Source organism: Choloepus didactylus, chromosome 1 (assembly GCF_015220235.1).
Source record: "Choloepus didactylus isolate mChoDid1 chromosome 1, mChoDid1.pri, whole genome shotgun sequence".
NCBI lineage: Eukaryota > Metazoa > Chordata > Mammalia > Pilosa > Megalonychidae > Choloepus > Choloepus didactylus.
In genome coordinates this window covers 126174124-126199881 of record NC_051307.1, presented here as the reverse complement: position 1 = coordinate 126199881, position 25758 = coordinate 126174124, and the positions used below count along the sequence as shown (strand labels likewise).

The following is a 25758-nucleotide window of genomic DNA, read 5'->3' as shown; positions in this document are numbered from 1 at the left end:
CAACATAGACTCTTCCTGGCCCAGCCTTCTCTTGGATACTTGCAAAATACCCAGAACTTTAGAGTTGTAGCACAACCAGCTCAGCAGTAGCTGCTATGTGATCAGTAAGTCCAAGCCACGGAGTTCTCCCAGATAATTTGGGGGAACCACTGACACAGTACTAATTCAATCAATAATTAAGGAATATCTGGTAAGTAAGAAAGTACTGACACTCCAATTCCTTCCTACTCTGATCACTGAATTATCCCATGAAAATAAATATTTTTGAAAGAAAAATTTCTAACTTTCAGTATTCAAAAAAATCAGTTACTACACTTGTTAAAGGATAATTATATTTTAAAATGTTATAATCATGACTCTCATAAATATAAAATGAATACTTTTTTTAGTTTCCCAGCTGGTAAAACAAACACTGTATAGTAGGTTGGCTTAACAAGAGGAATTTATTGGCTCATGGTTTCAGAGGATAGAAGGCTTGTTTCCTCCTGGGGGCTGGTATCTTGTGACTGGCTGGCAATCTTTGGGATTCCTTGGCTTTTCCATCATGCAACAATGCATGTGGCAGCATCTTTTCTTCTGGGTTCCACTGACTTCCGGCTTCTTGCTTCTCCATGGCTTCTCTCTTTCCCTGTCTAATTTCCTTTGCTTTAAAGGACTTCAGCTTTATTGGATTAAGGTCCACCTTTATTCAGTTTGGCCTCACCTTGATTAGTCACATCTTCAAAGATCTTATTTACAAATGGGTTCACAATCACGGGACCAGAGGTTGACACCTAAACATGTCTTTTGTGGAGGGCACTTTGGTCAAAGAAATTATTTAACTCATTAATTAATGAGAGAACCAGTAAAATGTTACAACCAATTCCAAAGAGAATCCCCAAAGCAGATAAATATATAAGCCCATCAGGAACACTGAAATTCATTTGCTTAATGGGTGCAAAGCAGGTCAATATCCACATGGCAATAATCAATTTCTTTCCACCATTCATAACATGCATTTTTATGGACAAGAGTCATTTGCATTATCATCAGTTTCTACAATTTAGATAAAATTGTAAAATTGTTCAAAAGACAATAAAAGGCCATAGAGTCAGATAACATAGACTGTTATCTGATGCATAGTTTTCCACTGAAAATACCCAGAGGTCATTTTGGTTCATTTCAAAGTCTTTCTTAATTTTTCCTAGCAAATTAAATCTCTATACATTACACTTTTCATGATTATGCCCCATTTGATTTACCTGACCATTTTCTTAAGTTCTCCTTATTTGAGGACTATCTGATGAGCTTTCCTTCTTGCTTGATTAACTAGAACAGGAAAAAGAACCTAAACTTGTATCCAATTGAAAATTGCAGATTAAGAGAGTACGGAAGGGTCACAGTGGGTTAGATAGCTAGAAGGAGCGGCAGAAGAAGAAAGAAGAGGATTAGGAAGAGGAGGAGAAAGAGGGAAGGAGAAAAAGAAGAAGAAATTGAATAATTTATATCACACTTTCATGGGTGTTGCAATTACAGAATTAAGCCTTTTTATTACCTGATTTCCTTGGTTCTGACTCCTTGGTTTTAAGAGACATCTCAATTTAATAACACCTTTTTGGGGAAAGAAAGAAAATTTAGCAGGGAAAAAGTGTTTACTTCTCTTTAAAAATAGCACAATGGGGTATATTAATTTATACAATTAAATCGTATTCCTTCAGTAACCCAAAATTTAAGTCTAAGCCTTCTTAACAATCTTCTGAATCACTTTTCACCATCATTTGTCATATATATGACTGATACTTTTCATATGCGCACCTTTTTAGCTTCTTTGTGATTGAAAATGTAATTTTAATACATTTCAAAGAATACTGAAGTATTCTGTATATTTCTCATTTGATTGAGTAGTCCACCCTCACACTCTTGCCTTACACACACACTGCAGTTTAATAATATACCTCTGGATGATATACAGCTAATTTCGAAAGTTATCAGAAAGTTTTTGGCAATTCAGCACCCAAGCAATAGTCCTTCACAAAGCAGGCATGCATGGATCACTCACCTTTCCTAGTTTTGAAAGCACTGTGATTTGTTCTGTGTGATTTGGCAAATTCTTCTGCCTTTAATTGCAGTGTTTGACATCCAACAGATGGTTCTTTTGTATATATACCAAGGACAAAAGATTTATTTACTTGCATAGATTTATCTACTTCCATGTGTCTTCTATTCATGGGTTCTTTATAAAGCATTTTCTTGTTTTACAAGAAAATAAGTTGGTTCCTTTCTCTAATGATGAATATTTGGATCACTTACAGCAGATTTGGATCCTTCAGTACACTTTCTGTTCTCTTCTGCATACACAGTACCTTTTCTTTAAAGTGCTGACATTGAGGATAATTCAGAATCCAAGTATAAGCAAAAACTCAACTGTGTGAGACAACACCAATGGCAATAACGTAACTGAGGGAACAATGATAACCAAAAGTTCATACTTGACCAGGTTATAATACTTGCACAGGAAATGACAACTGTGTCAAAACTTACCTCTCTTTGTGATGACTAGCTTGTTTCTTTTGACATTGATTATAAGATTTTATCCCAATTTCTGAAAAATTGGGAGAGGAGAGTTGGAGGAAAAGCAGGCATCATAGAATTACGGAAATTTGTCAAGTTAAACAGTGCAGATTGTTTCACAAGTTATATTGATTCCTTTTCTTTAATAAATTCCTTGGCAAATGTCCCAGCTTCATTGCCACTGATCTACCTTAACCCCTTTTCTTAGTAAGTCAAGAAATGAAATACTGGAGACTTCACCTTGTTCCACATTTCAGACTGAGCTAGTGCTGACCAAAATTAGAGCAATGGCTTCCAAACAGTCAGTGCATGGTCATGCTAAAGTTTTCACTAATCTATGGCAAAATGAAAAAAAATTATATAGTGACTCTTCCATGAGTCCAAATATTTTTACTTTAAAAGACAGTCCTATTTTCATATTGAAATATTTATTCTTTTGTGTGATTGTAGGCGGCATTGTATTGGATGTTTTGTTTTGTTTTGTTTTGTTGCACCCACGATCCATGCACTTACTTGGTGTACTAGTTTGTATATATATTCTGTCCCACAGAAAAAGCCATATTCTTTAATGCAGTCTTGTGTGGGCAGATGTATTGGTGTTGATTAGATTGTAATTCTTTGATTGAGAGTTTCCATGGAGACACGACCCACCCAACTGTAGGTGGTAACTCTGATTGGATGATTTCCATGGAGCTGTGGCCCTGCCCATTCATCTTGGGCCTTGATTAGTTTACTAGAGCACTATATAAGCTCAGACAGAAGGAGCGAGCTTGCTACAGCCAACAGGGACACTTTAAAGAACATACAGGAGCTGAGAGAGCAGCAACAACTTACAGAGACATTTTGGAGATGGCCTTTGAAAGCAGACTTTTGCTCCAGAGAAACTAAGAGAGGACAAATGCCCCAAGAACAACTGAGAGTGACATTTTGAAGAGAAGCTGCAGCCTACAGAGGAACATCCTCAGAGAAAGCCATTTTGAAACCAGAATTCTGGAGTAGATGCCAACCACGGGCCCTTCCAGCTAACAGAAGTTTTCCAGAAGCCAGTGGCCATCCTCCAGTGAAGGTATCTGATTGTCGATGCATTACCTTGGACACTTTATGGCCTTAAGACTGTAACTGTGTAACCAAATAAACCCCCTTTTATAAAAGCCAACCCATTTCTGGTATTTTGCATCCTGGCAGCATTAGCAAACTGGAGCACTTGGCAAAATAAAAATTTTGCAATCCCATGTTAGCTACCCAATTTTAAAAAAGTTACTGATCTTTTACATGTAGAAATCTGGGAATTAACAGGCTCAAGGACTTCTAATTCAGGTTTGTTTGTATTAGCATTTTTCCATAGTTATTTCACATGTCTTCATAGGGTTTGGGGGAGTAATTTGCTGGAGAAAGGGTCTTCACCCATTTTCCTCAGCTGCTAAAGAGCACCTTACTTCTTTTCTCTATTCACAATTATGAGATTTATTTTCTTTTTTAAATTTCAGGTAATTGGGTTACTAAAAAAAAAAAAGCAGCAAGATGCATTTCTGAGTGATCAATCTCCCTCTATATAAGATTAATAGGAAGCTTATTTTAAAACTTTCTTATTATGCTGGCTTTTAGTTTTGTACTTCCTCATATCTCAGTTACAAGATTTAGTTCCAGAGCTGTTTTAATCAAATGCTTTCTAAAATAGTGCACAGACACAGCACACACACTCACTCATGCAGACAACCCACCCCCCCACCCCCCCGCACTGGCAACAGGGAGAAGAAATGTAAGAATTAATGGTAGTTTTATTCATATCTCAACTATTTCAACTTTCTAGTGCAACAGCACTGTTTACTACTATTCTACTTCCAAAATTGTGTTGTTTTTGTGAAAAGGCAAACTGAGGAATCTGCAAAGTAATGCTCCATGTGAGAGTAGCTCATAATAGAATGTGTTGGTTATTATGATAAACGATGGGGCCCTGCCATTGCCTCGAGTAATGTTAATATAGTAACATTTGGGTCCTACCTCTTGTGATTTTTTAAGATGGGCTATTCATTTGTTAATGCATCACATGTCCAGCTAGTGCATTGTGCCAGCATTGGTGACAGTGCCACTCTGTCAGGTGGAAAGATGGTCTGAGACTCAATGAGGAAACACTTTATCAAAGGGAATAAAAAATGAAATGAGCCACTACCTTTGGGCTCAGATTAATTTAGTCATAAGAACTTAGAAGCAGCAGCCACTCATGCTGTTCCTTCTAAGGTAGCATTGTGAGCATTACATCTCCATGCTATTTTAATTCAACAAATATTTATTTAGCACCTACTATGTAGTGTCAGTTTGCCAAGCTGCTAGGACAGATACTGCAGAATGGGTTGGCTTATATAACAGGAATTTATTGACTCTTGGTTTTGAGGCTAAGAGAAGTAAAACATTGAGGGGTCAGCAAGGTGATGCTTTCTACCCAAGTCTATAACATTCTGGTGCTGGCTGCCAGGGTCCTTGGGTTTCCTTGGCTTGTAGTCCTGCCTCACATCACATGGTGATGATGTCCTCTCCTTTCTCTTCTGGGTTCCTGTTGAGTTCTTGTTCTCCCTGTGGCTTTTTCTTCTGGCTTCAGGTTTCTTTGTCTTTAAGGGGCCTTCGGTAATCCAGATTAAGACATAACTTCATTCAGTTGGGCCACACCTTAACTTAAACTAACATCTTCAAGAAATCCTGTTTACAAACGGTTCATGCCCACAGAAAAGTAGATTAGGATTAAGAACATGTCTAAAATGGGGTGCATAATTCACTCTACTGGATGTTTGTAACACATTAGATGCTTATTCTGCTGTATTTTAAGTCATTCACAGACGAGTAGACTTCCATTTGTGCCTTCAACAAGCCTTAGGAAAAGAAATGATACCTTTGTGGAATTATCTGTAGTAGAAGGAAGCAGTAGTGTGTGCTATCAGAGGTAAAGATAAAATGTGCCAGGACTTCAGAGAAGGAGGAGATAACTTTTTTACATGGATAACCAGGAGAGTCTTCATGGAGAGGATGGAATTGGAGCAGAACCTTGAGGGATAGTTATGATTTGAACATATGGGTCTGCACTGGGGTACTTCTAGAAAGAGAACTACAAAACCCAGCAACAGGAAAGGGAAATTCTAAACTATTATTGCAAAAGGGAGTCTTGCAGGAATTGCAGGAAGCATGAAAGAGAGTAGTTAGTAGAAAGTTATGCTGGGTCATGGTGCAGAATGTTGTGTTCAGGCTGTGGAGTCTGGGCTTTATTCCATTAGGCATTAGGGAGCTTCTAAGGTTTTTTAAATATGGGAATAACCTGGTATATTAGTTTCCTAGGGCTGCCAAAATAACACACAACAAATATGATGGCTTAACATAACAGAAATTTGTTCTGGAGGCTAGAAGTCTGAAATCAGGTTATCAGCAGGGCCATGCACCATATAAAGGCCCTTGGGGGAGGATCCTTCCTTACCTCTTCCTAGTTTCTGGTGTTTTCTGGCAATCCTTGGCATTCCTTGTCTTATAGACAAATCACTCCAGTCACTGCCTCCATTGTCACATGGAGTTCTCCCAGTGTGTCTTTGTGTCCAAATTTCCCTCATCTTACAAGGACATTGGATTAGGGCCCATCTTAACTTGATTGCATTTTAACTTGATTACATGTCACAGGCACTGGGGATTAGAACTTCAACATAATCTTTTGGGGGCACATGATTCAACCCAAAACATCTGAGCAGAATAGAAAATCAAGGAAATTCATCTGGAGCTATATATATGTTGATTGAAGAGAGCAGTAGCCGGGGGTTTGGAGAATGTCTGGGAGCTGTTGGCAAAGGTCCTTGAGAAAGCACTGAGAGGGAGAACTGCATTTGTGGCCATGGGAATGCCAGTGGAATGATGAATAGGAAAGACGCTGGAGAGACAGAATGGAATAAGTATTGACAATTTGTTGAACATGAGGGAAAAAGAGGTGGTGAGGACTCAAAAGATTAAGGATTTTTAAGAAAAAGAGTGGGTTTGAAAGATAAGGAGTTTCCTTTGTGCCACCTTGAATTTGAAGTGCTTGCAGCAGTTACAGATTAAATACCCCAAGAACAACTCACAACACCATCAGAAATTAAGAAGAACATGAAACCAGAGCTAGATTTTTATTTAGCTGGGAATAATTTGAATAGGGGTATTAGTTGAAGTATCTCTGTTTTAGGAGTTCACCAGTGGGAGTATGAAGAGTATTACAGAGAAGAGAGGGCCAGGATTACATCCAAGGAGAATACCTATACTTAGCAGGGAGCAGGAAGGAGATCTCTCCTTCCCATTAAAAAAAAAAAAAATTCAGAAGGAGTGGCAACAGAGATGGTGGTGGTGGTGTGGGGTGGTGTTCCAAAGAGCTGGGGAAGCTATCAGAGGTCAGATTGCTTGAGGATTGTAATTCTTGCATTCAAAAGGAAGAAAGATCACTTCCTGTGGATAAACAAGTGTGTTTCTAGAGCAGAGCTCCATAAACCTTTACCAAGGAGTTTTCTGACATGACCTGCTCCTACCATTCACAGCCACACTCTTCCTCATTTCCTGGTGGAACTTTTTATTAGTGGCCTGCTGTTCATGGCCCTGGAAGAGCTCTCTCCCACACACATTAGGGGCTCTCCTTTAAGATTCCTCCAGAAGACTGAAGATGCATTAGGGGTTTTGACACCTCTGTTTCCCTCCAGAAAGGGAACACTGCTGAGATGTAGGTCCATTGGGGACTCTGCTTCTTTCTGAATCTGAACCATCTGCTGTAGATCAGGGATCTTAAACTGAGATCAGTGAATATCCTGACCAGAGAATATAATTTTCTTTGATCCACATGCATGCATTTTCTGAAGGGATGAGTTACCTACTCCTGATTCTTAACAGGATCTCTTTTCTTAAAAAGATAAGAGCTGCTGAAATAGATCATATGCTCTTGCAAAATAATGTGATTTCCTTGAAGAAAATGGCCTGTCCTATATATTTTAGTATCTTCATGGGACTTTGATCAATCTTGGCTGAATGAACAGCTAATGGTGCTACATTATATGGGCCAACAGGAATGATTTATACTCCTTTTTGCTCATAGCCTCTTATTTGACTTAGAAAATACACATACCTAGGAAACACATTTTCTGATATTACTGGTGGTTGTTAGTATAACTTGTAGCTTAAAATGAAAGGTTCACATACACCATCTCATGTAATTCTTTAATAGTCTTGCAGAGTGGGGGTTGATAATCCTCATTTCACAAATGTAGAAAAGCTAAGGCTGAAAAAATGCATGTGACTTGCCAGAAGTTACACAGCATTTAAATATCAGACCTGGGACTTGAATCCAAGCCCTTCTTTGCCAAGTTTCATATCTTCCCACTTTATCCAAGGTATAGAGAGGCAGTTTACTGTAGCGCTTAAGGTCCTGGGAGATTGACAGTCCTGGCTCTAGCACATACTATGTAATCTTGGGTAAGTTCCTCAGCTCTTTAGGCCTGCTTTCCCATTTATAAAATGGGGTCAATAAAGTTCCTACTTACAGGGCCATTGCAAAGTTATCTATCTTAGTGATAATCATTCTTCTCATGATGCAATCATATGTAAAATGCCTATGAACATAGTAGCTTGACCTTGTTTTCTGGAAGGCTTATTGGTTGGCAATAGGTTGATGTTTATTGTATATGAAGGAAATCTTTCTATTAGTCTAAAATTTGATGATCATATCAAATGTAGTGGTTTCAAAATAGCTGTATTATTGACTGACAGATACAACTACCATATGATGAATTTAATTTTTTGTTCTTATACTAGATAATATTAAATGAAAGCAATGAGGCCAGGATGGGTCTTTACAGGGTAGATGTTAAGATGGCATGAACAGCAGTATAGTGTAGGGATTAAAATCACGGGCCTTTGAATCTGACTTGCATTTAATTTCCACTGAACAGTATCACATCCCAAATATTGAAAATATCAGATATCTCTTAGGCTCCCTTTCAACCTAGAAGGTACCTGATAAATTTCTACCTGAATCTGGAGAGAGAGAGAGAGAGAGAACTCTATCCATTTACTTCCACATTTTCCTGGGGTTCTCTGCTCCAACTAGACTGAAGTATAAGAGGAAACAAGAATGCCACAGCAGCAGCCGTCTCCCAAAAGAGACCCTCATCAGTAGACTTTTAGGGCAGCTACACTCTCAGCACCTGGCTTCTGTCCCAATATTGCATACACGACAGAAGCTGTTCTGCACTTGATCACCCATTAGCATCTGTCCCTTGCCATCCTTTGGCATCCTTTGCCTCCTCACAGCCCGCTTTGTGAGAGTACATATTTACATACAGGATGCACCAAACTTTCCTAAACAATAAAGAATACAGAAGTGGGGGAGGGGAGGAGGAGACTTGGAATTTCTCAGACATAAAGCTGCTACTTCTAATCCTAAAGTGTGAAAGACTTGTAAAATGACCACGGAGTTTTTGAAATTGAAATTACAAGTATTACAGAATTGACTAGGAGTTTCTGACTCAAAAGCCTGTTTGAAATGCACTGCTCTTAAATTAAATATGTACGTATTCTGTAAAGTGATGGGAACTCTTAATGTTTGTCACTAATTAAAATACAGTTTTCCAAATGCATTTATTCAATATCATTTTACAAGTTGTTTTAATGAGGAGGAAAAAAAGATCAAGAACAAGTAAGTTACTTAATATTTGAATAGGCAGTTTAACTTTCCAGATGACAGGGAACCCTGTCATGAGCATCTGCCATTCAGGGTGTTTGTGGGGAGACAGAGCTTCTGGAATACTGGCAGGCCGAGGGGCAGAAATATATTCAGAAACATCAGGGCACTGACATTGCTGTCTCCTCTCAGGAGAAAATGTGACTTTGCCACCATTTGATTTGGCTCAAGAACCAGATAAGCTTGATATTTAGAAGTATTCCTTTAAATAGAATCTCTGGTTTGTTAGTATAAGCTGGAATGGTAACATAAGCCCTAGCATAAAAGGGCAGTGTTGTAGCAAAAACTCAATTTCATTCTCAACCCTGGCCAGAGGCTCCTCCCTGCCCAGAGTGTCAGTGGGATCAGCAGCCTCAGAGGGAACTAAAGTGTAAGGGAAAAACCACACAAGGTTGTGTTAAATCTGCTCATTCTCTGGGTTACCACTGACTGTGAGCTCTGTAGCCTGGGGCGAATGAATTGGGACTTGTGGCAATGTGTATGATCTCTTCCAAAGAGATTTTTTTTTCTTTAAATATAATACACAGAACCACAATACTATTTCAATTTCAACTTATAGGGAGAACATAATCAAATATGTTTGGATTTGACAAGTTGCTGTTACAATACTGAGAAATTTCATGCAAAAGGTATTTCAGATAATCAAATATCTTTTTGATATATCGGCCAGCACATTAATAGTAACTTCTTTAAAAATACAGTCTTTTGGACTTCAAATTATTACAAAAGGATAATCAAGATTATATAGATATGCTTTCTGAATTGCTCAAATTTCATTTCATTTTGATTGCAAAAGGTAAATGTTTATACATTAGAATGTTTCATGACACCACTTCTTCACACTTATTGTAAAAGTCCAAAGCCTAATCCAACGCTTTCCTAAAGATCTTGCTCTTTCTAGAATGCATTAATGTAATCCTAAAAGACTACTAGAACTAAATTATCATTTAATAGTAACAATTTTCAATACAACACATCTTTTCTAAAGAGAAAAAAAAATTGGGAATGTGTATTTCCCATACTGAACTTAGCACAATAGAATCTCATACATTCTGGATTTAATAAACTTCTTTTCCCAGTAGGAACTACCTACACAGCACGGTTCTTCATACAACTATTCCAGAGAGACGTGTATTTTGATTCACGATATGATCAACACAGCAGTACCATACAAAGTTTTTATAATGCTAAGAAAGGCCACAGTGGACAGTGCCAGATGCCAGTCAGTAATACAGCTACAAAGTGCACTGATTTTATAAATTGAAGTAAATGAATAAAGCAGCATTTTTCAAATGGTTAACTTTGCTTGTTCATCTTAAGTCATGGAAATATCTTTTGGTCTTTGTTATAGTTGTACTCAACCTATATTGCTAAGATAAATTGCTTTGAAATCATGACCAAAATATACATGGTAGGAGTTTATGAAAAATTGATAAATTAACCTCACCAAACATGACTTACAATTACTTGTTTATATACGGCTACATATGCTCTTAAGCCGGCAAGAGTGGGGGCCATGGTTTTCTTTTTTCTGGGAGTGTCTGAGGAACTTAGCAATGTTATTTGTTAATTTGACTACTAACTGATTTTTTTTTTAAATGGACCTTCCAACATATCCTTTAATGGGCTTTTTGTTACAGATATGTTAATAGTGTATGGACATTAAAACCATTGGTTTGCTTTGCAACTTTGCAAAGAAATAAATTTTAATATTTTTACCTTTTACTCTATTTCTTGGAGATAATTAATATGTAAATTATTGTTTTGTAGACTTGAAACTATTCCAACATGGCTTTCCTTGGATTCTTCTCTTTGCTGCTTCTGCAAAGTATGGCTTTAGAGGCCACTATCCCTGATGAAACCATTGCTGGGCTGTCAGTGAATATGTATAACCATCTTCGAACTACTGGGGAAGATGAAAATATTCTCTTCTCTCCATTAAGCATTGCTCTTGCAATGGGAATGATGGAACTTGGGGCCCAAGGGTCTACTCTGACAGAAATCCATCACTCAATGGGATATGACAGCCTGAAAAATGGTAAGTGTGCTTAGGTTTGATTTCTCACAATGGGTTGGCTTTGACTGTAAACTCAGTTATATTGGTGTCTCATGCCAGAAGCAGCAATATTTAACAGGGTAAGAAAGTGATCTCTATGAGAAAGTATGGCTAGGAGAAGGGAAACCAAAGAACAATGTTAACTCCTGGCTCCATCCCTGACTGAATGAACCTAAGAAAAGTACCTCATATTTTTTAAAAATTTAAATTAACCCCTCTTGTACAAAGAAAAATAAACATGGCTCATGGCTCCAGGCTAGAGGGAGAGGCATATATGAATCAATTAGCACACAAATAGTTGAAAAATTACAACTATGATGAATGTTATAAAGAAGAGAAATATGGCTAAGAATATCAGAAACATTTGCTTAAAATAAACTATATCATTCTCATTCAAATAGCATCCAATAATTTTTTTTGAAATGTATTATTATGAAAATTATGCATTTGGGAAAATTTCTAGCCAACAGGTATTTCATAATCACTTTAACATGATGTATTATTTCTATTTTAATGCCTCTAGTATATATGTGAATTAACTCATGAAAATATTGAGAACTAAAACAAATTCTAATAGATTTTCTGGTTATAAGGGGAGAAAAGTCCAGTGAGAGTAAAATTTAAAAGACTATCTTGATTTTTAAACTAGATAATTAATCTTAAATCTTATTCCTGATAATTATAAAATAAGACTAATTTAATGAAAGTAACCTGAGTTCTTTAAAAGAAAACAACCACCAAAAAAATCTCTACTTTGTGGATTCTAGATGAGATAATAATAAAAATAAGAAATGATATCAGTTGATAATATTAAGCTGCAAAAATTCATTTGAACATGTAGAAGTAGTACAGATACTGAAGCTTTTTACCATGTTTGTGTGTGGAGGAAGTCTGGCACTTTTTCCTTGGCCCGTGTTCTATTAGTCTGTCTTGAAATATGGTTTTACAATGTGTTTTAATGATCCTCAACTCTCCTTGATCTTTCACTAATAAACTTATCCTTTATCATCTTGCAGGTGAAGAATTCTCTTTCTTGAAGGACTTTTCCAACATGGTAACCACTGAGGAGAGCCAGTATGTGATGAAAATTGCCAATTCCCTCTTTGTGCAAAATGGAGTTCATATCAATGATGAATTTTTGCAAATGATAAAAAAATACTTTAATGCAGAAGTAAATCATGTGGACTTCAGTCAAAATATAGCTGTGGCCAACTACATCAATAAGTGGGTGGAGAATAACACGAATAGTATGTTATTTGGTTTCTTTCTTTCTCTATGTAAACTTAGTTTTCATTATCTTTTGCTCCTGAAATTATTTGACCCCTCACTCCATTTACATTTTGGACATTAGTTGGGTGTCTAACAATTATTTTTTTTTATGAATTATGATCTATTTTAGAAGCATTTTTATGAAAAAGCATTTGAGAAAGAAGTTAAATCTTTTGTCATGTACAAAAGTACAAATTTATTTGGTACCAATAAATTAATCTAAAAACTGTGTCCTCCAACTGATGGGTTTCTTCTGCATAGTAATCTTAACCATGGTGTGGAATTTTGCTTGAGCTGACCAATAAATTAGATATTCATTAGAATAGCAGTTGGTGGTTCTTTCAACCATACAATTAAAATAGAATAAGAGATCTATAAATCAGAGTTTAAAGAAGTTCATTAGCTTTTAAGCCACAGAACTTGACTGGTAAAAAAAAAAAAAAATGCATAGGATTCCTTTTAAAAAAGAGCAGGCCATTTTAAGCTCTAAGATATAGAGACAAGTTACATTTATTTTGAATTTTATTTCTAATTCATGTTTTTAAAATGTATTTCAGGTTTCCAAGTGTTTCATATTTCACAGTTTTATTTCTCAGCCTTACTAGTAAGATAATTGAAATTGAAATTGGAATCTAAAAAAATGAGGGCAAATTGAGAGTAGATTACCATAGCTATTCAAGAAGTTGAGTCTTTTTGTCAAATGCCCAAAATCATGTTAATCTAATACATTTTATATTGGGAAAAAATTCCTGATCAGATTATACTATATCTTATAATCCCCCCAATGCTAAGCCATGTTCTACCTTAGGAAGTGCCAGAATTAATAAAATGAGAGAATACTAAGAAAATTTTGGTTCTACGTTTTCCAATGAGATTAAAATGTAGGATAAAGAACTTTATGGATTTTTTTTTTTACATTCAAAGAATAAATCAGAGTAGTAATCTCTTAAAATGAATTGAATTATTAAGAGTTGTTTGTTTCCAAACTCTTTTAGACACTACTAACAAACAGAAAAAACCCAATCTCTTTCAAAATAGATTTGGAAAGAGCATTTCAAATGATATAAAATAATGCCTCATGAGTTAAATTGGTTTTCATTCATCTATTTTCACGTACTCAAAAGCAGTTAGGTTTGGTGTAAAGATTTCTAATATATATGTGGAAAAAATTCAAGTTGGAAGACATTTTAATGAAACTTAGAAAAAAACGTTCTATAAAGGCTTAATCTGTGTTGAGTTTTATGATCATCATCGCAACTACAAAATAGTGGCCCTGAGAATCTGTTGTATGGGGTTCTGTAATTTGTGCAAAAGTATCAAGTTACTACTAGTGTTATTTTAGGTGGTATGGGCCTCCTGGATGCCTTAATCTCTATTTAAAAATAGTTTATAATTGACATGTAGAAGCAATTTGACCTTTTAACAGTGTAACTGTTTTTCCTTAGTAAGAAACCATTTATTTTTATAGTAAATTTGGCAGAGGTATACATTTTTTTCTGGATCACCCTATCAGATGATAGTTTGATAACCTTTTGGACCCCTTTCGCCTTCCAATTTAATGTCTATTTTCATCTAATTATTTTTTCCTGGACAGATCTGTTGAGAGATTTAGTATCTCCAAGGGATTTTGATGTTGCCACTCATCTGGCGCTCATCAATGCTGTCTACTTCAAGGGGAACTGGAAGTCACAATTTAGACCTGAAAATACTAGAACCTTTTCCTTCACTAAAGATGATGAAAGTGAAGTCCAGATTCCAATGATGTATCAACAAGGGGAATTTTATTATGGTAAGACATGTTGGCTGTTTTTCTCTCTTTTTACAGTATATTAAATTCCTAAGGAAGAACACAATCTATCCATTATTCATTTGCTTGTCAGGCTAGTTTGGGCTACAGTTCAGTTTCCTTGGCTTCTTTTTCAAAGGCTTCTAATTACATCCTGAGGGAATGTTAGATGCATTGATAGCTTTCCAATATGTTTCTTTAACTTATAAAGTTGCTCACACCCACAGAGAGGATTTATTCATGTGAAAATGCCTGACATTGTGCAATAACATTCAGAGTTACTACAAAAAAAGTCATCGACTTTGGTGTGGTTTTCAGTGAACTGTACATTCTACCAAACACTTGATTTGGTCTCCTCGCCGCTTTTGAATTATTAGAATTCTTCTCTTACGTGGACTTTTCTTTACTTTAAAATTTTACTGTAGGCTTGTTTATGTATAACCAGACTGAATTATTCATTCATAGTTTTAATTATTGAAAGTCTATAATTTGGAATACCGCTCAATATATTTGGCATTATTTTCAAAGATGTTTATCAGACTTTACAGAAGTCTAAGGCATTATTTCTTCCTATACACTACATTGAATTGTAATAACTTGCTAAATTATAAGCAGAAATGTAATTTTCAAGCCAAATAAGATCATGTTAGAACTAATTGTCTGTTCTGTTTAAAAGTAGATTGTAAAATTAACAAAGTAAGAAAGGAAAATACCTATTTTTAGGCAAACCAAAATGCTTAGTATGATTTTTAAAGGACATAGATCAGTTATAGGAAAATATTCATAACAAAAGCATTACATTTAGTTTTTAAAATGGGGGGAATTGTAAAGTATCAATTGTCTCATCATTTTCTAAGGCTTTAATTTATTTGTTTATAAAAACCTAGTCAATTTGACTAAGTTCATAGAGCACAAAGTCAATTATCTAATTATTTAATTACCTAATTTTGAGTTCTTAATCATCACAAATATACCAGATAACTCTGTAGAATGCTTAGATTTAATTTTGGCCAATTAAATTTGGCTGTTCATTTTTGGCCTCGAAACTTGTATTTATGATAACTGTAGAGTAACAGATGTTACATGGTCAATTTTTCCCTGCTTAGAAATCAGGTAGATATTGGTAAATGTGATTTCCATCCGACTTGGAGCCAGGATTTTATTTTTCTGATCTAGACTTTTCATTGTTTCTAATGATATACTTTAAATATGAGTTTATTTGACTTATTTCAAAATAAAGACTCTCTCGAGAACATTTTATGACAACTGTCAAATAATTGTGAAGATTCTAAAATAAAATGCCCCCAAGGCCAAGAATTCACTTGAATTTCACAGCCTATTTTCAGATAAACTCGTTTTTTCCAGATGCCTGATTTTCACATATTCTATACACTACTTTGGAAGAAAATTATAACAAACTTAATTTTTTTTTTTTTAAAGCTTTGATATGGGCTTTTTCTGACCTTTCTTTCCTATTTTAGGGGAATTTAGTGATGGTTCAAATGAAGCTGGTGGTATCTACCAAGTCCTAGAAATACCATATGAGGGAGATGAGATTAGTATGATGCTGGTACTCCCCAGACAGGAAGTTCCACTGGCCACTCTGGAACCACTAGTCAAAGCACAGCTGATTGAAGAATGGGCAAACTCTGTGAAGAAGCAAAAAGTGGAAGTGTACCTGCCCAGGTGAGAGGCTCCCACACGACTCCCTTTGAAAGCATGGAAGCAGGATGACAATGAGGTTTCTGGCACAGAAAAACTCTTGCCAGTTTTTAAGTTTTATTCTGCTCTCTTTTCCTCCTGCTCGCTCTCCCTCGCCATCTCCTCCTCCCCATCCCCCTCGCCCCTCTTTTCCTGCTTGGCCTTCTCCTCCTTCTACTTTTTCTTTTAATGTATTCTTTCATACCCCTGCAGTCCTGCCCAGAAGCACTTGCTCTTTTATTGATTCTTCCAGTACTACTTACTGTGACCTAATTTCAGATATGATTCAATATGCTTACCTTCTTTTTTAGAAGAGTTTTCAATAGATTGTCTTTGAATATCATTTGTATTGATGGTCTTTTATATTATTTCATTACTATTTAAACATTGACTGTAACTGTAGAGAAAATAATCTCAACATTGTGTAAGAACTGCAAGCCTGTCATGGTGCTAGATGCCAAGATGCAATCATAAATAAGCAGGAAGAAGAAACCCTGCTAAGTCCTCCCATGGCTGAAAGAATACAATCCATGATGCCTGACCACCATCTGTTTCCTCAATTCCACTTCTAGCCCCTCACCATCAAACATTGGTAGTGAGTATTATCCAAGTGCATGTGGTTACACCACATACAGGATGCTCTTTTCATGCCTTTGGGTCTCTATTTATGTTCCTGCTGTTGCCTAAATTGCCCTCCTCACATTTGTTTGCCAGATTTATTACTGAGCCCTGAGGGTACAACTCTGGCATCGATTCTTCTCGGAAGCCTTCCAAGAAGCACTTGATGGTGCCAGAAGGTCCTCACTCGCGTCTTATTTATGTATCTCCTTGTTATTATCTGGTACCACCCCACAATGATATTACTTTTTGGTTGGTCTTTTTCGTTCTCTAAGTTTTTCTAGGGTACAGACCTTTACCTCATAGTAGAGACACAATAAATGTTTGGAAAATATTTATTCTCTCCTTGAATACTTTAAAACCTAGAGGGGAGCTAGACCTGTAAATACATACAACATGTTTATAAACATAATGTTTAAATTTTAGGTTAGAAAAGAAACTCAATAAAGCAACAAATCAACATGTGTATGTGCATGTGTATGTGGGAATACAGTTCTTAATACTCATTCCATATTAAGAAAATTACACTAGTATGAGTAATATGAACATTGAAAGGTTCTAAATAAGATGACAGTATTAAAACTGAATTATTAAAATCTCATTAACTCATTATTTATTCCAATTAGAGGAATTGTCATTTAAAAGTTACATTTTATGCAAATGTCTATTTCATAAAGTTAGCAGATAATTTGCATATGTTAATGAATGAGATCTGTTTAGGACTATAGGCATTTTTTGCTAAAATATATATATTCATCATGTGATATTATATATTCATGATATCTAAGGGTACATAATATATGGCCATACATTTCTTAGTTTACTTACAAAAATTAAAAGTAATCATAATTCATCCAAATAGTTGATTTTTTTTTTTCTTTTTGGCTAGGATATTTAGCTTGTCTAACTCTCCTTGACAATACATTAATGTGAAAAGAATTTTCCTGTAAGTCTATGAGGAGAGACAGCCAATGAATACCTAACATAGAAAGCCAAGTTTTTGTTTCATACGGTAATTGACTCCTACATATGTAACATATAAACAATGTATCTAAACTCTAAAAGAACAATTCACTGTTGAACATCAATAATTAAATTTAAATTACTATTTAAATTAGTTTGAACTTATAAAACATTTAGTTCATATTAGCTTTCATCTAGTGACTTTTTATCATTAGATTTATATTTTTACTTTGTTTACAGGAAATTCATTTTAATAATATAGGAAATTCAGAACAGTGCTAATGTTTCCCTTATTGAATTCCAATGACTAAGTGAAACATCTCCAAATGCTTTGTTTCTCTAAGGATTAAAGTTGTTTAGGAATATTTTAACAAAATTCTCCATGAAAGCTTAATAAGTATTACATATTCTAAATCAACCATATTCACCAGAAAATGTGATCTCCAGGTCCTGTCCCCTGAGCAGTTGAAAGTGGTAACAGAAGAAAGTTACAATTTCATTTTCTAAAGAATGTCTTTAGTTATGAAATAGCTTAGCTTGCTTGCCATATTAATGCCTGTTACTAAACTAGGCACAGTTAATCTCCATGCATCTGCTTCTCCAAGGGTTCTATGAATTATTGCTCCCTGCATGGCTAATGTATAGAGAGGGAGGCTAAATATAGCTAGATACGATAAACTTGGTTTCTTTTTTAGCCAATTGACTGTTTTCAAATACTTGCGTGTGAGTAGTAATCCATGGGAAAATATCCACTCCCACCATTATACAGAATTAGAAGCCACCAAATTTTCAAAGAAGGTGTGAAATTTGTTTCCCAGATTTAACAAAGGGAAAACATTTCTAATACCTGTGTTTTAGGTTTATGTCAGTCTCTAACGGTTTGTATAGTTTTATTCATGTAAAGATATCATTCTGAATATGCAATTTGCATTTCTGTAATTTTACCACCTTCTTGTCCTGCTTGGAAAGTACTTTACTTTTTATTATACTAGAGCTTATACAAACATCTCTAAGCAGTACAGGATTTTCAATTTTTTTTATTGTTTTGTTTTGTTTTTTAAATGGGGAAGGGGAGAAGGCGCAATTACTTTGTATTTTTGTTCTTATTTCATTTTTCCCTGAAAAATAAACTATATAGGCATCAGATTCTGAATTGACATTTAATTTTTTATCCAAAATGCAAGCTTCTATTCAGGCAAAGGGTAAGATGACTATACCTATGTGATATCACTAAATCCACTGACATACCCCAAGGTTTAAGTATAGTTACACATCTAGAAGACTTAAATAATATTGCCAGATCTCTTTTCTTCCCATTTATTCATGGTGGCAAAAACAGTTTGACTAATATATTATATAAATATAATATCTGAAAAGCACCTAGAGCAATGCCTGGCACAGAGTTAGCATCACATTACTATTAGCATTTATTTTTCATTATACAATTTAAGTTCTAATATTTATCTTGTATTAGTCTTATGGGTTGTGTTATATTTAATTTCTCTACAAAGAATTTTTTTTTAAACCTGATTCTACTGAACCTTACCCTCTTTGTGGTATTTGTTTGCTTTTCAGTCTTTTTACTTGGAATGCAGATGTACTTTGCTGTAGTATCTTTCCACTCACACTTCCATAGTCTCATATTTGTCATCTGTGATCAGAGTGCTGGAAATCAAAGAATGTGAAGTAGTTCTCTATCTGTAACCAGAAACCATCCTGTTCTTTTGAAATTATTCTATTGATAAAGCATCTTCATTTCATTTTTCTAAAAGAGAACCAATACATAAGCTATTTGATTTTTGTTCTTTAGATGAGCACTTTTTTTTTCCTTAGGTTTTTCTAGAAAAGTTTTGATTTGTTTCAATTTTAATTGCTTGTAAATTTTATTAATCTCCTTATGTTTAATAAATATTTGTTCTTTACTGACATTTGTTTTCTACGTCTACTCAGCCTTCATGCTTCTGCCCTCTACATACCTCTTCAACTTATTTAGACAAAAAATTATAAATGCATCATTGCCTTGTGTGCCTTTTGTAAAACAGGCATGCCTTTCGGTTTTAAATATGCAGTGTGTGGCCTTTTATTTTTAAATTCAGTGGGTTAAATATAAAATCTGCCTGTAATGCTATTTTATTTTTAAAACCTATTGTTGGTGGAGGCGGGGCAAGATGGCAGACTGGTGAGCTGTAAGTTTTAGTTACTCCTCCAGGAAAGTAGGTAAAAAGCCAGGAACTGCGTGGACTGGACACCACAGAGCAATCTGTCTTTGGGCATACTTCATACAACACTCATGAAAACGTCGAACTGCTGAGATCAGCGAAATCTGTAAGTTTTTGCGGCCAGGGGACCCGCGCCCCTCTCTGCCAGGCTCAAGCCCATGCGAGGAGGGGCTGTCAGCTCTGGGAAGGAGAAGGGAGAACTGCAGTGGTAGCCCTTATCGGAAACTCATTCTACTGATTCAAACTCCAACCATAGATAGACTGAGACCAGACACCAGAGAATCTGAGAGCAGCCAGCCCAGCAGAGAGGAGACAGGCATAGAAAAAAAACAACACGAAAAACTCCAAAATAAAAGCGGAGGATTTTTGGAGTTCTGGTGAACATAGAAAGGGGAAGGGCCCTGAGGCGCATATGCAAATCCCGAAGAAAAGCTGATCTCTCTGCCCTGTGGACCTTTCCTTAATGGCCCTGGTTGCTTTGTCTATTAGCATTTCAATAACCCATTAGATCTCTGAGGAGGGCCCTTTTTTTTTTTTTTTTTTTTTTTAAATCCTTTTTCCTTTTTCTAAAACAATTACTCTAAGAAGCCCAATACAGAAAGCTTCAAAGAATTGCAATTTGGGCACGTCAAGTCAAGAGCAGAACTAAGAGAGCTCTGAGACAAAAGGCAATAATCCAGTGGCTGAGAAAATTCACTAAACAACACAACTTCCCAAGAAAAGGGGGGTGTCCGCTCACAGCCACCATCCTGGTGGACAGGAAACACTCCTGCCCATCGCCAGCCCCATAGCCCAGAGCTGCCCCAGACAACCCAGTGTGACGGAAGTGCTTCAAATAACAGGCACACACCACAAAACTGGGCGTGGACATTAGCCTTCCCTGCAACCTCAGCTGAATGTCCCAGAGCTGGGAAGGTGGAGCAGTGTGAATTAACAAAGCCCCATTCAGCCATCATTTGAGCAGACTGGGAGCCTCCCTACACAGCCCAGCAGCCCAGAACTGCCTTGGGGGGACGGCACTCACCTGTGACATAGCACAGTCATCCCTCAACAGAGGACCCGGGGTGCACGGCCTGGAAGAGGGGCCCACTTGCAAGTCTCAGGAGCCATACGCCAATACCAAAGACTTGTGGGTCAGTGGCAGAGACAAACTGTGGCAGGACTGAACTGAAGGATTAGACTATTGCAGCAGCTTTAAAACTCTAGGATCATCAGGGAGATTTGATTGTTAGGGCCACCCCCCCTCCCCGACTGCCCAGAAACACGCCCCACATATAGGGCAGGCAACACCAACTACACACGCAAGCTTGGTACACCAATTGGGCCCCACAAGACTCACTCCCCCACTCACCAAAAAGGCTAAGCAGGGGAGAACTGGCCTGTGGAGAACAGGTGGCTCGTGGACGCCACCTGCTGGTTAGTTAGAGAAAGTGTACTCCACGAAGCTGTAGATCTGATAAATTAGAGATAAGGACTTCAATAGGTCTACAAACCCTAAAAGAACCCTATCAAGTTCAGCAAATGCCACGAGGCCAAAAACAACAGAAAATTATAAAGCATATGAAAAAAACAGACGATATGGATAACCCAAGCCCAAGCACCCAAATCAAAAGACCAGAAGAGACACAGCACCTAGAGCAGCTACTCAAAGAACTAAAGATGAACAATGAGACCATAGTACGGGATATGAAGGAAATCAAGAAGACTCTAGAAGAGCATAAAGAAGACATTGCAAGACTAAATAAAAAAATGGATGATCTTATGGAAATTAAAGAAACTGTTGACCAAATTAAAAAGATTCTGGACACTCATAGTATAAGACTAGAGGAAGTTGAACAACGAATCAGTGACCTCGAAGATGACAGAATGGAAAATGAAAGCATAAAAGAAAGAATGGGGAAAAAAATTGAAAAAATCGAAATGGACCTCAGGGATATGATAGATAATATGAAACGTCCGAATATAAGACTCATTGGTGTCCCAGAAGGGGAAGAAAAGGGTAAAGGTCTAGGAAGAGTATTCAAAGAAATTGTTGGGGAAAACTTCCCAAATCTTCTAAACAACATAAATACACAAATCATAAATGCTCAGCGAACTCCAGATAGAATAAATCCAAATAAACCCACTCCGAGACATATACTGATCACACTGTCAAACACAGAAGAGAAGGAGCAAGTTCTGAAAGCAGCAAGAGAAAAGCAATTCACCACATACAAAGGAAACAGCATAAGACTAAGTAGTGACTACTCAGCAGCCACCATGGAGGCAAGAAGGCAGTGGCACGATATATTTAAAATTCTGAATGAGAGGAATTTCCAGCCAAGAATACTTTATCTAGCAAAGCTCTCCTTCAAATTTGAGGGAGAGCTTAAATTTTTCACAGACAAAGAAATGCTGAGAGAATTTGCTAACAAGAGACCTGCCCTACTGGAGATACTAAAGGGAGCCCTACAGACAGAGAAACAAAGACAGGACAGAGAGACTTGGAGAAAGGTTCAGTACTAAAGAGATTCGGTATGGGTACAATAAAGGATATTAATAGAGAGAGGGAAAAATATGGCAAACATAAACCAAAGGATAAGATGGCCGATTCAAGAAATGCCTTCACGGTTTTAACGTTGAATGTAAATGGATTAAACTCCCCAATTAAAAGATATAGATTCGCAGAATGGATCAAAAAAAATGAACCATCAATATGTTGCATACAAGAGACTCATCTTAGACACAGGGACACAAAGAAACTGAAAGTGAAAGGATGGAAAAAAATATTTCATGCAAGCTACAGCCAAAAGAAAGCAGGAGTAGCAATATTAATCTCAGATAAAATAGACTTCAAATGCAGGGATGTTTTGAGAGACAAAGAAGGCCACTACATACTAATAAAAGGGGCAATTCAGCAAGAAGAAATAACAATCGTAAATGTCTATGCACCCAATCAAGGTGCCATAAAATACATGAGAGAAACACTGGCAAAACTAAAGGAAGCAATTGATGTTTCCACAATAATTGTGAGAGACTTCAACACATCACTCTCTCCTGTAGATAGATCAACCAGACAGAAGACCAATAAGGAAATTGAAAACCTAAACAATCTGATAAATGAATTAGATTTAACAGACATATACAGGACATTACATCCCAAATCACCAGGATACACATACTTTTCTAGTGCTCATGGAACTGTCTCCAGAATAGATCATATGCTGGGACATAAAATAAGCCTCAATAAATTTAAAAAGATTGAAATTATTCAAAGCACATTCTCTGACCACAAAGGAATACAATTAGAAGTCAATAACCATCAGAGACTTAGAAAATTCACAAATACCTGGAGGTTAAACAACACACTCCTAAACAATCAGTGGGTTAAAGAAGAAATAGCAAGAGAAATTGCTAAATATATAGAGACTAATGAAAATGAGAACACAACATACCAAAACCTATGGGATGCAGCAAAAGCAGTGCTAAGGGGGAAATTTATAGCACTAAACGCATATATTAAAAAGGAAGAAAGAGCCAAAATCAAAGAACTAATGGATCAACTGAAGAAGCTAGAAAATGAACAGCAAACCAATCCTAAACCAAGTAGAAGAAAAGAAATAACAAGGATTAAAGCAGAAATAAATGACATAGAGAACAAAAAAAACAATAGAGAGGATAAATATCACCAAAAGTTGGTTCTTTGAGAAGATCAACAAGATTGACAAGCCCCTAGCTAGACTGACAAAATCAAAAAGAGAGAAGACCCATATAAACAAAATAATGAATGAAAAAGGTGACATAACTGCAGATCCTGAAGAAATTAAAAAAATTATAACAGGATATTTTGAACAACTGTATGGCAACAAACTGGATAATATAGAAGAAATGGACAATTTCCTGGAAACATATGAACAACCTAGACTGACCAGAGAAGAAATAGAAGACCTCAACCAACCCATCACAAGCAAAGAAATCCAATCAGTCATCAAAAATCTTCCCGCAAATAAATGCCCAGGGCCAGATGGCTTCACAGGGGAATTCTACCAAACTTTCCAGAAAGAACTGACACCAATCTTACTCAAACTCTTTCAAAACATTGAAAAAAATGGAACACTACCTAACTCATTTTATGAAGCTAACATCAATCTAATACCAAAACCAGGCAAAGATGCTACAAAAAAGGAAAACTACCGGCCAATCTCCCTAATGAATATAGATGCAAAAATCCTCAACAAAATACTTGCAAATCGAATCCAAAGACACATTAAAAAAATCATACACCATGACCAAGTGGGGTTCATTCCAGGCATGCAAGGATGGTTCAACATAAGAAAAACAATCAATGTATTACAACTCATTAAAAACTCGAAAGGGAAAAATCAATTGATCATCTCAATAGATGCTGAAAAAGCATTTGACAAAATCCAACATCCCTTTTTGATAAAAACACTTCAAAAGGTAGGAATTGAAGGAAACTTCCTCAACATGATAAAGAGCATATATGAAAAACCCACAGCCAGCATAGTACTCAATGGTGAGAGTCTGAAAGCCTTCCCTCTAAGATCAGGAACAAGACAAGGATGCCCGCTGTCACCACTGTTATTCAACATTGTGCTGGAAGTGCTAGCCAGGGCAATCTGGCAAGACAAAGAAATAAAAGGCATCCAAATTGGAAAAGAAGAAGTAAAACTGTCATTGTTTGCAGATGATATGATCTTATATCTAGAAAACCCTGAGAAATCAACGATACACCTACTAGAGCTAATAAACAAATTTAGCAAAGTAGCGGGATACAAGATTAATGCACATAAGTCAGTAATGTTTCTATATGCTAGAAATGAACAAACTGAAGAGACACTGAAGAAAAAGATACCATTTTCAATAGCAACTAAAAAAATCAAGTACCTAGGAATAAACTTAACCAAAGATGTAAAAGACCTATACAAAGAAAACTACATAACTCTACTAAAAGAAATAGAAGGGGACCTTAAAAGATGGAAAAATATTCCATGTTCATGGATAGGAAGGCTAAATGTCATTAAGAAGTCAATTCTACCCAAACTCATCTACAGATTCAATGCAATCCCAATCAAAATTCCAACAACCTACTTTGCAGACTTGGAAAAGCTAGTTATCAAATTTATTTGGAAAGGGAAGATGCCTCGAATTGCTAAAGACACTCTAAAAAAGAAAAACAAAGTGGGAGGACTTACACTCCCTGACTTTGAAGCTTATTATAAAGCCACAGTTGCCAAAACAGCATGGTACTGGCACAAAGATAGACATATAGATCAATGGAATCGAATTGAGAATTCAGAGATAGACCCTCAGATCTATGGCTGACTGATCTTTGATAAGGCCCCCAAAGTCACCGAACTGAGCCATAATGGTCTTTTCAACAAATGGGGCTGGGAGAGTTGGATATCCATATCCAAAAGAATGAAAGAGTACCCCTACCTCACCCCCTACACAAAAATTAACTCAAAATGGACCAAAGATCTCAATATAAAAGAAAGTACCATAAAACTCCTAGAAGATAATGTAGGAAAACATCTTCAAGACCTTGTATTAGGAGGCCACTTCCTAGACTTTACACCCAAAGCACAAGCAACAAAAGAGAAAATAGATAAATGGGAACTCCTCAAGCTTAGAAGTTTCTGCACCTCAAAGGAATTTCTCAAAAAGGTAAAGAGGCAGCCAACTCAATGGGAAAAAATTTTTGGAAACCATGTATCTGACAAAAGACTGATATCTTGCATATACAAAGAAATCCTACAACTCAATGACAATAGTACAGACAGCCCAATTATAAAATGGGCAAAAGATATGAAAAGACAGTTCTCTGAAGAGGAAATACAAATGGCCAAGAAACACATGAAAAAAT

General features: G+C 36.3%; 1 protein-coding gene across 2 annotated transcripts in view; it reads left to right on the top strand.

The window, feature by feature from the left end:
* The window catches only part of SERPINI1 (serpin family I member 1), a 103575-nt gene that overhangs the window by 59484 nt on the left and 18333 nt on the right, over positions 1 to 25758 (top strand). For both annotated transcript variants that reach the window (XM_037841301.1, XM_037841305.1), the window contains exons 2-5: positions 11051 to 11318; positions 12353 to 12583; positions 14200 to 14394; positions 15873 to 16077. In XM_037841301.1, the coding sequence (XP_037697229.1) occupies positions 11069 to 11318; positions 12353 to 12583; positions 14200 to 14394; positions 15873 to 16077 (881 nt within the window). In that variant the 5' untranslated portion in view covers positions 11051 to 11068. The remainder of the gene's footprint in view (positions 1 to 11050; positions 11319 to 12352; positions 12584 to 14199; positions 14395 to 15872; positions 16078 to 25758) is intronic.